This window comes from Argiope bruennichi, chromosome 1, assembly GCF_947563725.1.
Source record: "Argiope bruennichi chromosome 1, qqArgBrue1.1, whole genome shotgun sequence".
Lineage (NCBI taxonomy): Eukaryota > Metazoa > Arthropoda > Arachnida > Araneae > Araneidae > Argiope > Argiope bruennichi.
The window spans coordinates 88956170-88972012 of NC_079151.1; the positions used below are offsets into that span (position 1 = coordinate 88956170).

Genomic DNA, 15843 nt, shown 5'->3' on the forward strand with positions numbered 1-15843 from the left:
GTTGGATAAAGGTAAACGACGTTTTCTAAATTAAAATACCAAAACGCTCATGTAAATAAGACACAGCTAAAGATTTCGCAAGAAACAATACTCAAAGAAAATTTTATAGTCTTCCGACACTACATGAGTTTTACAGAAAGGTCTACGGATTCGCTCCTGAAAGAGATATCGCCATAATTCTTATATTTCCAGAACCATTTTTGACAACATGATATCGTATTTGATCTTGAGTCCAATCAGCAACCTTTAAGGATATCATTCTTTCGAAATTATAGTACTCGAAAATATTAGGAAAACATTTGGGAAGTACATAAAAAGCGACAAAGAATTAGTGCTTTTTTACATCGTTTTGTGTTTATTTTACTATATTCAGTGAATCTTCTGAAAATAGTTTAAGCAAGTGATGGAGAAAATCTTGGATCTTATTTCATTTGGTTTAATTTTGATACTTTTTTTCCTATTAACTTGGTTTTTATTACTAGATTAATTTGTGTGTTTAGTAGTAGCTGCATTTTCGATTTCTAAATACAATGGTGCTTTTTCTGTTCTTTTTTAGTTTTTAGTTTGATTACAGAAATTAATTTTTTAGTTACGATTCCGAAATAATTTAGTTTCTTTTCCGAAATAATTTGAATTTTAGATTCTTTCAATAATAGGTTTTAATTACATATGCTTTTATTTTTGGTTATATATATATATAAGTTAAACATTTTAATCGAAAATGTTCGGGAGACTTGCTTAACAAAAATGTCTAGTCCCAAATTTCTTTTAATTATATACTACGAATTTGTCAAATAGGATATGCCACTTATTCATTTCTACCGCGTTACTGGTACCAGACAACCAATAACGAGATAGAAAATGTGACCTTGAACCACCTACAGAAAATACACAGACTATAATCGATGGCGTATATATATATATATATATATATAAAAAGAAAGGAAATGCAAACTGATTTTGCTATTTTCATTTCTATCACATTCAAACTGAATCTATCTCTTTATAAAAGACTTTATTAAGAATGTATTGCTTTATTTTATTTATTCGTACTTGACTTTATTTTTTACTTACGTTATTTCTCAGCTGTAAAATTTTATCATTAACATTTTCGCAACATAAATATTCAGATTTATCATCATTTTACTGTATTTTTACAATAAAATATTTCATCTTGCAATATAATAAGCTTCATTTAAAATTATATTAAAATAACTGAAAAGACACTCAGAAACTCAAATCAGGTTGGAGGCCTTTCTAAAGAGAGATAGAGATGCATTTTATAATGTCGAACTTTCGTAATATTAATATATATTAACCCTTTCTAAGGCCGTAGGAAATATGCTTCCCACCAAATTTATCAATCTTTGTATGAAATTATGTAGGTTGGCATAAGTGCTGACAATTTTTTTTAGTAAGTCAGAAACTTAGATGCTTCAGTTCTTTATCTCAGACAAAATGATGTGTCTTGATTTGTTACTTAATTATTAATTAACCAATTTAATTAATTAATCAAATTAAATTTATCTAATAAGCTAAATGAATCCCTTTTCTTATTCTAATTTCAAGCCTAAAAATATTTTAACATAATATGACAAGAAAAAATGGCTCTTTAAAAAGTTAAATATAGAAGTGTCAATAATTTTTGGTTTCCAAATATCATCCTTTCATTTTCGAATAAATTATATTCAAATCTATAGATTCCACATGCTTCCAGATCTTCCTTTTCGCTTTTCTAAACTTTTATCAGCATGGAAACGTATCAGGAAGTGGCAGGTATCAAAAACACCCAGACCATTTCCTGAATTGTTGAAAGTCAGAGGCAAGTTCACAAACTGGAGAAAATGAATCTCTCATGGTCATCAGAATTGCGTGCCTGCCTAATAGATTTGAGTCTTACCTACAATCCTATCACAGAATTCTCAGAGTGTATTGATTATGTAACCAATTGCCACGTCTCGCAGTCCGTATGAGGCAGCTGAACACAGTGACAGCCCCCCCCCATTGATTGCTTAGAATGTATGAAGGATTGATAATGTTGGTTGACTATTAATATGATTTAATATTCAAACGACTGACCTCTAAAATAACAGTGGTTTAGAGAAGACAGTTTATCAGGTAAATGCTTATTAGTATTAGAATCCATGCGTCTGGTTGCCTGAATAAACTGTTCAGAACTTGTATCTTAGATCTTTCACTTTTGGTATGATATTGGTCTGAAAATTCATTAATCAATTTGGTGTTATTTTAGATTGGTGTTATTTAATTAAATGAGGCCACTGCATCGGTACAACGAATCAAAACACTTAATGGATAGAGAAGAAAATTTTGATATTTTCTCTTTATATCATAACTGTCATTTTTGCAGTATATGTACTAAAACTGAGGCAATGCATTGAAATTTAGCATGATCCCTGCGCAAGGATGACATTTAAAATTATGAAGCCTTCCTCATTTTTATTATCTTCATTTTTACTATCTTCCTTTTTAAATCGGAACTAACCTAGTTCTCTTTGTTTAGTTCTCAAATAGATCAAGATGCATCAAATTTGTAAATCTGTAAAATATATGGACATCATGAATCTGCTGCAATCGTTTAATTCTTCATCTTTAGGGCATCCGCTCATAAAAAAATTTAAAAAGATATACCATAATTTAAGCTTTAAAGGTATCCGCTACTTTTTTTTTATCCTTTTTTATGTGGATATTATTAGAAATGATCTGACAGATATAACCAATTCTGTCAATACATATTTGGCTCAAAATCTGTATTATGTAGATGTACGATCAGGTATTTTCGCCAATAGCATGATCAGTGGGGCATGCATACAAACAAGGAATGACTTTCTGTCATGCTGATTTTGTCTAACTGGTCATCTTGACTAAGCAAGTGCTGTGCTTCTATAGCATAGAAATATTTACTTTTTGCCGAACACGTCATGTATCTGGTCACTTGAGAATCCATTGATAGTTCAGACCATTTTATTGGAATGCTAAGTTTTTAATAAATTTCGATAAAAACTCTTGAATTCCAATAATTGTAATTTAGATTTTTAGAAATTTATCATCCTAATATATTTTGGACCTTAAGAATATTGATAAAAAATGGAATGAAATTTACATAAAATTAGTTTGCCATGAACATGAAATTTAATTTTTAGTATCTAAGCGTTTATCATTGGTTTGTAATTTTTAGCTCATGTAATTGTTTCGTTCTAACTGTTCTGGTTTATATATATATATATATATATATATATATATATATATATATATATATATATATATATATATATATATATATATATTTGCAATTCCAAATACGAATCAAAATATTTTAACAGCAGTTCTGGTGCAGCATATTCTATCTAGTATCTTGAATGAGAAAAGTCTAATCGAATCCGATTCTTGATTCATAAAATGTGCATTGTCAGCTCATAAGTGGGAAATACTGTTTATGCCACATTTTTGTTCAAGATTGTTCTTCTCTTTAAAATAATTTTAAATTTATTTAGATTTACTTTTACTTTTACTTAGTATTTTTTTCAAAATTCACTTTGTCATTTACCAAGTATAGAATGGCAGCATATTGATTAGTTGCAAATTTGTCATCAAACGTTTCATGAAATATTGCATTTTTACATTCGAGAATTCAAAATTACCAGTTTTAGAATTATATGAAATTCAGCGAACACAAAAAGTCAGAAGAATATCATTTACTGCATGGTCTTCCCACCAGAAATTTAGATTTCTGTCAAAATTTCGGTTAAATTCTATCAACCAATAGTCAACCAATAATAATAATTGGATAATTCTGTGAATTTGATAAATTAAATTTGCCATATTGTGGTCTCATTAAAATTTCTGACAGCGTGTGAATGTAATATTGTATAATTTTTTGTGAAATCCGTCATTGGATTATTTTAATACCAGATTATGTATTCGAATCTAAACTTTTCAACACCAAATGTTAACAACCTAATAAATTTCAACAATACATCCAAGTTGTGTCATATTTTGAACCGAATAGTTAATGAGAAGATTTATTATTAAAAATGAATATATTGTAATTTGTTTCAATTTCCCATCATGTTTACAAAATGTTGACATTTAAAACAATTTTTAGATACATTAATTTTTAAGTTTTGGATGAATTTAAAGCACTTGGGAGACTTTTTATCTCTTTGTTATTCGGTTAATCTCAAAATTCACGAAAGGCGTATTGATATTCAAGCTGAAATCTTTGATGAATATTAGGAACATATGGAATTTACGATGTTCATATTTTGTACCAAATATATTTCATATGAAATGCGGCTAAACATGATAAAACATAAAATAAAAGAACAACTACACACAAACTGAAGCACATTTGTAAGTTTTAATTATATTACCTTGACTACGCAACTTCGGAAAGTTTTGATAATTTTTATAAGTAGATAAACCTCTTAATTTTGTATGCCAGATGGGATCTGATATAAAACCGTTTGGGAAAATTTGCCTTTGAATGAAACATTGGTGACAAAATAAGTAAAAGCTTGAAATGGATTGACCAAAAAAGGCTTGAACGTTTAGTAATTGATTTTAATTCGAAAATATATTGATGATACCGATATTTATAGATGAAACCTGCAAGACTGAATATATTTCAAGTGAGGAGTTCCCCACTGCAATGCATTTAATCATAGACATATGAATGGTCAATGGTAAATAGCGTTGAATGGATAGTAAATAACAATAGAACAGTTGAAATGGATTACAAACTGGGCAATTATATAAAACTATTATTGTATAAAATTAATACTTTAATGGAATTTGTACACTGCACCAATTGTTATGTCCTTAAGTATTGGTTCCATTAGCACTGCTTTCAAAGTAAAAATGTTATGAATTTTTCCCGATGAGATTATTTGACGGAATCAGTATCATTTCTATATTTCATTAATATTCTCTGTTCCATACAATGGCAACAGTTTTAAACCAGATATATTTTTGACGTACACAGCAATCGGTCAGAAAAAATCTCAAAGCTATACCTTGAGGGAAAAAAAGCCTCCATAACATCCTTTTCATTTTACTGCACACTATTCAATAACTAGAATTTCTATGTCTTTTAGATATTATATGTGCAATGGCATGATTCAAATGTCAAGGGTTATTTCTAAAAATAAAGTATAAACCATTGATAGTATGTTTTATTTAAATACACTTAAATATTTATCAATCTCTAAATTTTTATTTAATTAGAAAATTTATGTTTTTTTTGTTTTTTTTTTAAATGACATTCCTTTTCCGAATCACATTTTGATATTTTAAGAACTCTCTGTTTTACTTTTTTTTTTCTCTTTGACTCTGTCGCCTTTCTCTGTCAAACGACTCTGACACTAAAAATAAATAATAAATAAATAAAACAACCGATTCGTTTTTCATTCCAAATTTTCCAAAATTTCCACTAAAATAGTTTTGTGAAAAACAAGACAGTTCATATCAACTTGTCATAAATTTCTAGAAATAACAATTTTATTTCATAAAATTTTCTTTCTTGGACGCTATTGTTTTCTTTTTTCTGTTAATGAAATGCATGAATAATGGAAAGAAAAAGGAATTGTAATGAAGATTGGAAGAAAAGGAATTGTAATGGAATTCATATTTCAGATTTTATTTATTTTAAAACTAGGCATTTTAAAAAAACGAAACCAAAAAAGATATTTTCATAATATTCCAAAAACTGCTGTTAAAAAGACTATCATTTAGTATAATTTTTTCCCTTTTCTTTGATGAATTAATATGCAATAAAAAGAATTATTTGAGTTTTTTTATTACAAACGTAATGGAACATCTTCATGACACTTCGCTTTTCGTAAGCAGTTCTTTTATTTTAAAAAAAAAATCAGAATTGTGAATGGAATATAATAAAGAGTTCATTAATAGGAAAGAGTGCTGAAATCTGGTTATTTTTAAACACGAATTGGCAAAATAACTTAGAGATATTGATTTCAAAATTCTCGGGTATGGAAATAGGTCGGTGCAAAGAATTATTAAAGATATACTAAAAATGATGTTACTTGGCAAGGAAAATGTGTAAACTGAAGAAGGCATTTTAATCATTAATTTTATTATAGGTTTGATAAACAAATTTAATTTAAATTGTTCCTTCAAATTGCACAATAAAAAAATTGATATTATTATCCAGAATAACAGTAAAAAACATGAACGAATGAAAATGTTTAATCAAACAACTTTGAACTTTACTGATAATTAACAAATATTAGTGAATATTTTAAATTAAAAGAAAAGTAGAAATATGCGAAATAAATGAGATCTTAATTGGAAAAAATATCTTGTTTGAGAAAGGGATTTTTATCTTGTTCTTTTCAATTGAAAAAAATTTTTTTATTGTATTATTAAATCTTCATTACAGATTTGGAATGTTTACCTGAAATAATTGCTTCAAAACAATTATTCAGCTTTTATTGAGAATTTTAATTCTTTTCAACTAAGAAAAAAAAATTTAAAAAAGCTCTTTTTGTAAGATTTCAAATAATTAGCATGTAGATCATTATGACTATCAAACAAATGATACCGCTAATTAACAATAGGCAATATTTACGTTTTTTAAATATTATCTAACTTTTATGGGTGCTTTTCATAACTAACTTTGCTTCCAGTTATATTATTAAAACGTAACAAAGATATACAATTCTATTTATTGTATAATTTAATAACTTTTAACTAATTACATGCTTTAAAAGTTTTAGTGAACTTTCCATTTACTAGAGTATTTAATTTGAGCTAATATAAGCAGCTTTATTTTTTCTAGAGATGATTTCAGTAAATAAAAATATTGAAAATAAATCCATTGCCCATCTGCATAGTGTTAGACTACTCCCTTACAGATTTACTTTTCCTTTTAACTGCATTCGGAAATGAACATGGAACATATTCTATTTAATGTCTTCTATTCTAATATCTTTAAGGATAAGTTAGTTTATCTTGATAAGTAGGCTTTAGATTTAATATAATGTGAACATTTAAATGCATGTTTTTTAGTACAGAGTAGTCATAAAATAACCTTCCCTGTTTGGAGGCATCTGCAGCTAAAATGTATGAACGAAATGACACCAGTTTCATATGCAGACTGATTAAAGCATGGAAAAATGAATTCCGCAGAAGAAAAAAAATTAATACCAAAAGTTGCCGATAGGGGAAATGCTGACGATGTGGGAGTACAGTTATGAATGAATTCATGAAACTCACAGATAATAATCTTTTATTCATCAATATTAGGGTTCCCTAGATGTCATGCAACATTTTCAATATACTGACCTTCCCTGTGTACAACATGTTGCATACGGTGTATGACGTTCTCCACTGCTGCGTGTAAACTGTTAGTTTCTCTGCTCAAAACAGATAGTCTTATGTTCTGTACATAAGACATGCAGGTTTGCTTAAGAGCGGCCACGGCATTCACTGTCTAGTGTAGAATTGTTTTAGCTGTAAAACAAGCTGAGGTAAGGCAGGGCTCATATTAAGAACACATCAACAATCAATGACGAACAACAGTCAAGAACACTTCAGTAATCAAGAACGAACGTCTTTTTACAAGGAATGTGGGAGCTGCGGTGACGCACGCACTAGTAATTTTACATAACCAATCCCAAATACGACGCAAATTTCCTCATCCGTACGCCACAGAAGCTCCAAAATTTCACCTATCGGCAATTTTAGTACTATTTTTTCTGCGGAATTCATCTTCCCATGCCTTCCGCCTGTTTATGAAATGTAGTTTTATTTTGTCCGTTCGTTTTAGCTGCAGATGCCGCCAAACAGAGAAGGTTTTTTATGGCCATTATGTATAGTGGTATATTTCAAATACCTACGAAATATTTTCAAAAAAACTTTTTATTTCTGTAAGCTAACTAGCCGCCTTAGGCGACGCGACCAGCCGGTTCACCAATCTTAATGCTCGTTAAAATTTTAATAATTAAATATTTTATGTAACTCCTATTTTAATAGCTTCTTCATCAAAATATTTTAAAGCTTCAAATTTTGATAGTCATATAATTCATTCATAATATTATAAAGACTTTCAGCCATAACGTAATACTGTTTAGCAACTAGTTGTAAAACCCTCTGCGCGTTTGCACATGCGTTAGGATGGGTTTAATTCGTCAAAATAGGGGTGAAAGGAGGAGATGTTTACATTTACAAGTATTTAATAGGGGAAATCCAAGGTCAAAGGGAATACCGGAAATGCACTCGTCGTTCCGCGTCTCACCCCTTAATGAGATGGAGTCGTCGAAATGTGGTCGTCTCAGAATCCGTTGACGAACAGTATGTATCTCTCTAATTTTTTTTTTAGCTCCCGTAGAATTTATGCTTTAAATTAAAGTAGAAATGGTTAAATTGCAATTAATGTAGGAACAGTTTTTTACTGAAACAAAGGAATTTTTTTAAATATGAGTACTGAAAACAGAGTCGCTGAATATTTAAACCTTATGGGCACTAAAGAGTATCTTTCAAAATTTATGTAATATCTCAGAAAGTTTTCTACAGAAATTTATCAGATTCATCATGAACAGATCATTAATTAATCAACAATGTTTAGTTTTAAATGCATGAAACTTTAAGGAAATAAACAGAATCGTTTGAAATAATCGGTCAGAATCATGTTAAGCAAAAAAAAAAAAAAAAAAAAAAACATATCCGTTGAAAATAGAGTTGTCAACAATCAGAAAACAATGCGCATGCGTGCATTTTCAACGCCAATTATGGTTACGCAAATGCGTGAATTTTCTACGCCAGTTGGGATAACGCTGCGCAGATTAAAAATTTTTAATTTCCTTTATTCTATTTTTTTTTTTAATTCAAAAGAAATTCAGAATGAATCAGAAAGATCGATTAATTAACAATGTTTAGTTTAAATGCATCAAACACTAACAAAATAAACGTAATCGTTTGATATAATCGGCCGAAAATATTTTAAGCCTATCCAGTTAGAGTGGGAAAAAAACTGAAGCCTTACTCATTTGGTGGTGGGGAAATGAAAAAAAAATGGCGGGAAAGTTACTTTTTAATTAATAATTAAATTTTAATTAAAAATTCTTAAACAGGGACCCCATGTGCACATTCCCGACCTCCAAGGTATGCATGTGCCAAATTTGGTAGTTGTAGATCGAACGAACTGGCCTGTAGAGCGCCACACAGACACACACACACACTCATATACACACACACACAACACACACACACACACACACACTGAGCTTTATATAAGTATAGATAAAACTAAGAAAATCTCTTATTTTTAGTCATTGTTTTATGGATATTAAATTAATTATTTTCTTAAAGAAGATGATGGGAATTTACTATTGAAGTCATCCAATCTAAAATCTTATTTCATTAATGAATTATACTGCACTTTACTTTTATTGTTATATTGCATATGCTAATATTAATGATTCATAATAAAAATATGCCAAATATTAATGATTCTTGTTACATTTCTTACAGTTAAAACTGTGAACGCTATCTACTTGATTTTTTTTTTTTTCAAACAAGTTTAAAGATAATTTGGTTCACTTTAAAACTTTAAGTATTAATGATTATTGAATTGAGTTAACTAAAACAATTGAAATTTACTGTATCTGATTACAGAACATCATGAATTGTAACTAAACATAAATGCACTTCACTTTTCAGAAAAAATCCTCTCTCTCTATATATATACATATATATGCCTTTCTGTAAGAAATTATCTTAGTATTATATTACATTTGCTAATGTTCGATTCATAATAAAAAATATGTTAAATATTAATGATTCTTCTCACATTTTTTATAGTAAAAACTATAAAAATCTACCTCTTTTTTCAAACTATTTTAGACATAATTCACTGGTTTAAAACTTTGAATATGACTTATTAGTGAATTGAGATAACTATGAACAATATAAATTTGCTGTATCTGATTATAAACACGAATTATAACTGAACATAATTGCACTTCACATTCAGAAAAAAGCATCAATACAGATATGCCTTTCTGACAAAACTCTGTTGTAATTGAAATTAAATTGAGTAAAACGATTAGATAATTGCCGCTCATGGTGATTAGTTAACTCATCAGAGATATTGGCTGTGTTTTGTTTTAATTCAAATTCTTATTTAAAACATTGAAAAAATTTAATTGTCCTTGCAATCTGTCTTCTATAACTGTGTTGCACTGTTGATGTGTTTTGCGAAACTACTTTTTCTTATACCTCGCATGAATCGCATAGGCAATCAAAAATATATATTTTAAGCTGCTTTCAACAGATAAATAAAAAAAACGAATAAACATTTACTGAAACAATTGAAACTGTGCGAATTTTATTGCAACAATCATAAGTATTGCTGAAATTTATACAAATTCTATCTTTTAAAAAGTTGTCGAATTTCTGGGAAAAAGTTTAGTTCCATGAATATCATTTAAGTACAATTTTAGTGAAACATATTTTTAGTTTTTAAAAAATGGTATAATATAACTTTTGTGCAATAATATTTCATGAAATTATCGGGCAAAATAATAAAATATCTTTTGAATTTAATTAATATTATCCTAGCAAACTTTATGAGAAACAAATTGCCATCTTTCTTAGCATAATTTATGCTAAATTTGTCAGTTCTGGCTCAAAAATGTCATCTTTCTCACATCAAAGACACACATTCATTTTGCTTTTTTTTTCTGTGAGAGGGATGGTATTTGAAAATAACAAGGATACACTGAATTGCTTTTCTTTTCTAATGACTTAGTCTTTTTTAGAGTATATTGACAAAATATGGCGCTTCATTTTCTTCTACCCAATTAAATAAAACATTTGATAGCCTCATCAAAACATTTTTTCTGAATAAAATAAAAAGAAAATTAGTAAATTTGGTACAATAAGTTATAAGACATATTCCATAATCGGAGTAACTTTATTAGAATGACAACAAATGATATAAATAAATATGCACAAAAAAGAATTAGATGACAATTTTGTCTTTGAAAGTCCAAACCAGATAGAACGAAAGATCTCACTCTTATCAAGCAGAAATGTTGCAAACTCTTGGTGATAACAATAAATGCTGAGTGAGATGGAAATAAATAAAGATAATGAAATTTTAGTTGAAAAAGGAGAAAGTCTTGCATACTTTATTCCATGTTGCCTCCAAATATAATAGTCGTCTTGTTATCCATTCTTATTCTCACCTTCCTGAATTGCTTTAAAGCACGTATTCCAGTAGGAACATTTATTTAGTGAGGATGATTTTGTTTTACATGAAGATACCTCAAAAGGAGCTCTGAAGATCTTAGAAGCCACCATAACTGAATCCACCAAGGCCGTGGGAGCTGAAGCCATGACCACCAAAACTATGCCCATGTAAACTGCTGTGATGATGGCCATGATGATGTCCATGGCCGTGGTGATGTCCATGCTTGTGATGGTGTCCATGATGGTGCCCATGATGATGTCCATGGTGATGTCCGTGCTCATGGTGGTGTCCATGATGGTGACCGTGCTTGTGGTGATGTCCATGATGATGTCCGTGGTGATGACCATGGTGGTGAGAATGATGATGCCCATGATGGTGTCCGTGATGATGTCCATGCTTATGGTGGTGATCATGCCCATGGCTATGATGGTGACCGTGGTGATGTCCATGACTATGGTGGTGTCCGTGGTGATGTCCGTGGCTGTGGTGGTGACCATGATGATGTCCATGTTTGTGGTGATGATCATGTCCATGTTTATGTTGATGTTCATGTCCGTGAAGGTGGTGGTGACCATGATGGTGGTGATGCCCATGCTTGTGGTGGTGTTCATGTCCATGCTTATGATGATGATCATGTCCGTGTTTGTGCAGGTGGTGATGACCGTGATGATGTGAATGATGATGTCCATGGTGATGCCCGTGATGATGGCCATGCTTGTGATGGTGATCATGACCATGTTTGTGCACGTGGTGGTGTCCATGATGATGTCCATGTTCATGTTTGTGGTGGTGATCGTGTCCATGCTTATGATGGTGGTCATGTCCGTGTTTGTGGTGGTGTTCATGTCCATGTTTGTGATGATGATCATGTCCATGTTTATGGGCGTGGTTATGATGATGTTTGTGATCGTGTCCATGATGATGTCCGTGTTTGTGCTCGTGTCCATGCTTATGGTCATGTTTATGTTCATGCCCATGTGCATGATGATGATGATGGTGATGGTGGTGATGATGCTCTGCCTGATCTTTGATGACAATTACTTTTTTCTCGTCACTGGAAATGTAAAATAAATAAATAAATAATTAAAATTTTTCTTCACAATGTCAATCTATTTTTAGAGAATTTTAAATCCTGAATTTCTTAAATAATAAATGTATTTATATATATTTTAAAAGGCAATTTAATATTTACTTAAGTATTTTGTATTTACTATTTTAACACATTAAAATCGAACTCACTGTCCAGGCTCTGGTTCTGGTTCTGGTTCTGGAATCGGATCTGCAGCTGCAAAGTATATCACCATTGCTAGCACGACGAGGCAGGCCTTCATGCTTACCTTCATCTAAAATATTTTTTTAAAAAATTTCCTCAGAATTTTATTTTATGAAACATTTTTGCTTTCAGTAGACAGAATCAAAATTATTCTTTGCTATAAAACTGAAATTAAATTCATTATTGGCATTTCAATGCTTTAAAAACATTTTTTTTTTCAGAAACATATTAGATTTTTAAAATTCGGTGTAATAATTTTTTTATTATGAACATTTTTTTCGAAGATTTAATATTATGTCTACATCAACGTTTTATGTTTACTTGATTTTGAAAAATCGTTTCTTTTTGTTTTGACAAATTAATTTTAAAAATATTTTATGATCACAATTTTTTTTGAAATTTTAAATGAGTTTCTTCAAAATATATTTTCACAATTGCAGAAAATCCTTTTAAATGATGTATTGACATGAGAAATGCTTATAGATCCTTACTTTTTTGTTGCATTTTTTAAAGATTTAAATGCATATTTTGAGAAATCTGTAACTAAACGGGATTAAATGTTTGATACAATCTATAAAACACAAATTAAACGTTACATAGAACAGTTAACTTTAAATAATACTGTGAAATTTATCCTGATCTAATTATAGACATTTTAGTAGATTAAATGGTTTGAAGGGTTCAACTGCACATCTTTAAAAATGAAGCTTAACATGAAAATGCGAATTAGTTTTCAATTAGGCACATCTAATTTAAACTGTGAAATAATAAATAGCAATGATAGTCTTTAAGCTATATCATTGAAAATGTATTTGTATTCCTCCATATGCATTCTTGACACTGTTTTTATGACATGTCATTAACTCTAAGCATAAGATATTAAATCAAATAATAAATATTTTTCATCGATATATATCGTGAAGAAAGCTAAGCACTTGCTAAAAATAAAATAAGCTAAGATTCCGAATTTTTAGAAGTCTCCACAATATTCATACAAATAAAATCATTTGTCTTTGAAGTATCCATCTACAGATTAAATAAAATATATATATATTAATCCATTTTTTTTCATAAAACTGAAGAATAAAGGGAGAAGTAATAGAATTTTCTGAGCATGTAGAAGAGAAAGAAACATTTTGTAAACATTCACAATTGAATTAGTAACTACTTATCGATTTTATAACAACTGAAAACAAAACTTAAGATTGTTTAGTCACTTAAAAAATTTCTAATATATATATGTTTATTAAAATATCGGATCCAAATTTAAGAACAGATTTTGCATATAATTAGTGACATCTTCCTCTATAAGTTTTACACAATCATTTGATAGAAAATGTTATTAAATAAAATGCAGTGAACTGTATCACTTTAAAGACTTTTACGTTTAACGAATTATTAAAACAGTATGAAAAGATTCACACGGTTCTCATACAACGCGGTAAATATTCATGTATTACGCACAGAACGATTTTGGCAATTTTACTGTCACTGTCGTTGTTTTTGTTATATTTGTAAAAGCAGACGTAGATACTTAACTATTGTTTATATGAGCATTGGGGCTGATAATTAGAAATATGGTAAATTTTCACTATAAAACACTCATCTGCAAATCACAGGTAAATCAGCTGGCAGCAATTGTTTCGATAAAGCATGTCCCATATAAAGCGATTGCCTATTATTACATGGAACGCCATACGTTGTATGCGAATCTTTTATTAGTTTTTATTTAATTATCGAAAAAAATCGAGTTTTATTGAAATGAGAAGCAGGTAAGATTATTACTTATTTTTGTGCTTTTTATATCAAAATAATTACATCAATTTAATAGATTCATCCGTTTTCAGTTCTATTGTAGTCCGTTTATAAAATTTCGGATTCCGGAACTGTAGCTTCCAGGTTCAAAATCCGATTCCACCGAAGGACTGTCGTGTGAAAACGTCTGATACACGTAAATTTCTTCAGTGTCAATTTTCCTCCTTCTGATGGAGTACAAAAGTTCAGAGAGGAAGTGATGGTCCGGGTTCGCCGCTGCATTGTTTTCAGATATTTTAAATTCGATTCGGTTTCACCCTAAAATGGCCTTTGCATTGTTTCGAAACAGAAAGCAAATATATCTAAAATAATCGCATCCGGTTTTAAAGATCAAATGAATAGTTTTAAATGTTTTTGGATCCGAATACCTAATTTGTAATACCTTTTTAAATTATTCATTTCATTTAATTATATTTCGGTTTAGAAAAACAGTTATTATTATTAAATTAATTCAAAAAAGAAATTGAATGCATTAGATTTGACAATCGTAATTTATGAAATTTTAACTATATTGAATTATCTAAAAATAAATTGGATATATTAAGGTTGTAATACCTTTGTAAAATTTGTAATATCTTACAAAGTTATTCATTTTATTTAATTATATTCTTGCTTAGAAAAACAGTTTTTATTATTAAATTAATTCAGAAAAAGAAATTGAATATACTAGATTCGACTATCGTAATTTGTGAAATTTTAATTATATTTCATTTACATAAAGTAAATTGGATATATAAAGACTGAACTATGAAATGAAAGGCTCCATTTGGTTTTCGAAAAAGAAAAATTACCAATTTTAACAAACGTCACTTTAAAAACTATATGTACACCATTAAAATATTACTTGATATTACACCATTGCTGATAAAAAATGTTTGTAAATTTAAGATTTTCCTTAAAAAATTAAAATATCATAATTTAGTTAGAAATACAAACCTTGTAGTATTTCACCTCTACAGCTGTTAGTAAGAGCCCAAGAGGAGGAATATCCAAGTTGAGAACTGATGGCGATTCTAAATACAATGCGAGTTTATATACCAAATTTTGAAACCAGCTTGATGTATACCGTATTCGACAGTATCTTGGCACGGTGACATAACATACTTCATAAAACAACATTGTTGTTCTTATCAGTTTACTACTTAATCCGTTCGTCATAATAACCTGGTTTTAACGAGTTTTCATTTTTGCGGAAGAAAATTTTCTTCTAATTCAGAAGAGAGTGATTAAAATCAATTTTGTTTTTGAAATGTAAATGGATTGCATTGGTTTTTCTTACTTTTAACTATTTAATTTTTCTTACGAGTTACAATTCTGACCAAAAGGCCTTAATCTGTTTTTGATTTATACAGTTTCAATGAAACCCCACTCAATATTTCCAGAAATTCATAATTATTTTTGTATTAGTCTTAAATTACATAATATATATATTTTAATCGTTACATAATTTGAATTGTTGAATATAAGAAAAAAAATCTTTTAAATAGAGTTTATATAATGCGATTGTAATTTTAAAAGTATT

General features: G+C 29.2%; 1 protein-coding gene and 1 non-coding gene across 2 annotated transcripts; one reads left to right on the forward strand and one right to left on the reverse strand.

Moving 5' to 3' along the window:
* The first annotated feature begins 2355 nt into the window (after window positions 1–2355).
* Window positions 2356–2459, forward strand: LOC129981778 (U6 spliceosomal RNA). The gene has a single exon (XR_008785356.1). It is a non-coding gene; the product is annotated as a U6 spliceosomal RNA (small nuclear RNA).
* An 8581-nt stretch (window positions 2460–11040) lies between these two features.
* Window positions 11041–15314, reverse strand: LOC129973497 (histidine-rich glycoprotein-like). Its single transcript, XM_056087503.1, has 3 exons — window positions 15258–15314; window positions 12473–12576; window positions 11041–12287 (listed from the first exon to the last, which is right to left on the reverse strand). Exons 2-3 carry the CDS (start codon window positions 12574–12576, stop codon window positions 11330–11332), a joined length of 1062 nt encoding a protein of 353 aa, XP_055943478.1. The 5' UTR covers window positions 15258–15314; the 3' UTR covers window positions 11041–11329.
* Between the last annotated feature and the right edge of the window lie 529 nt (window positions 15315–15843).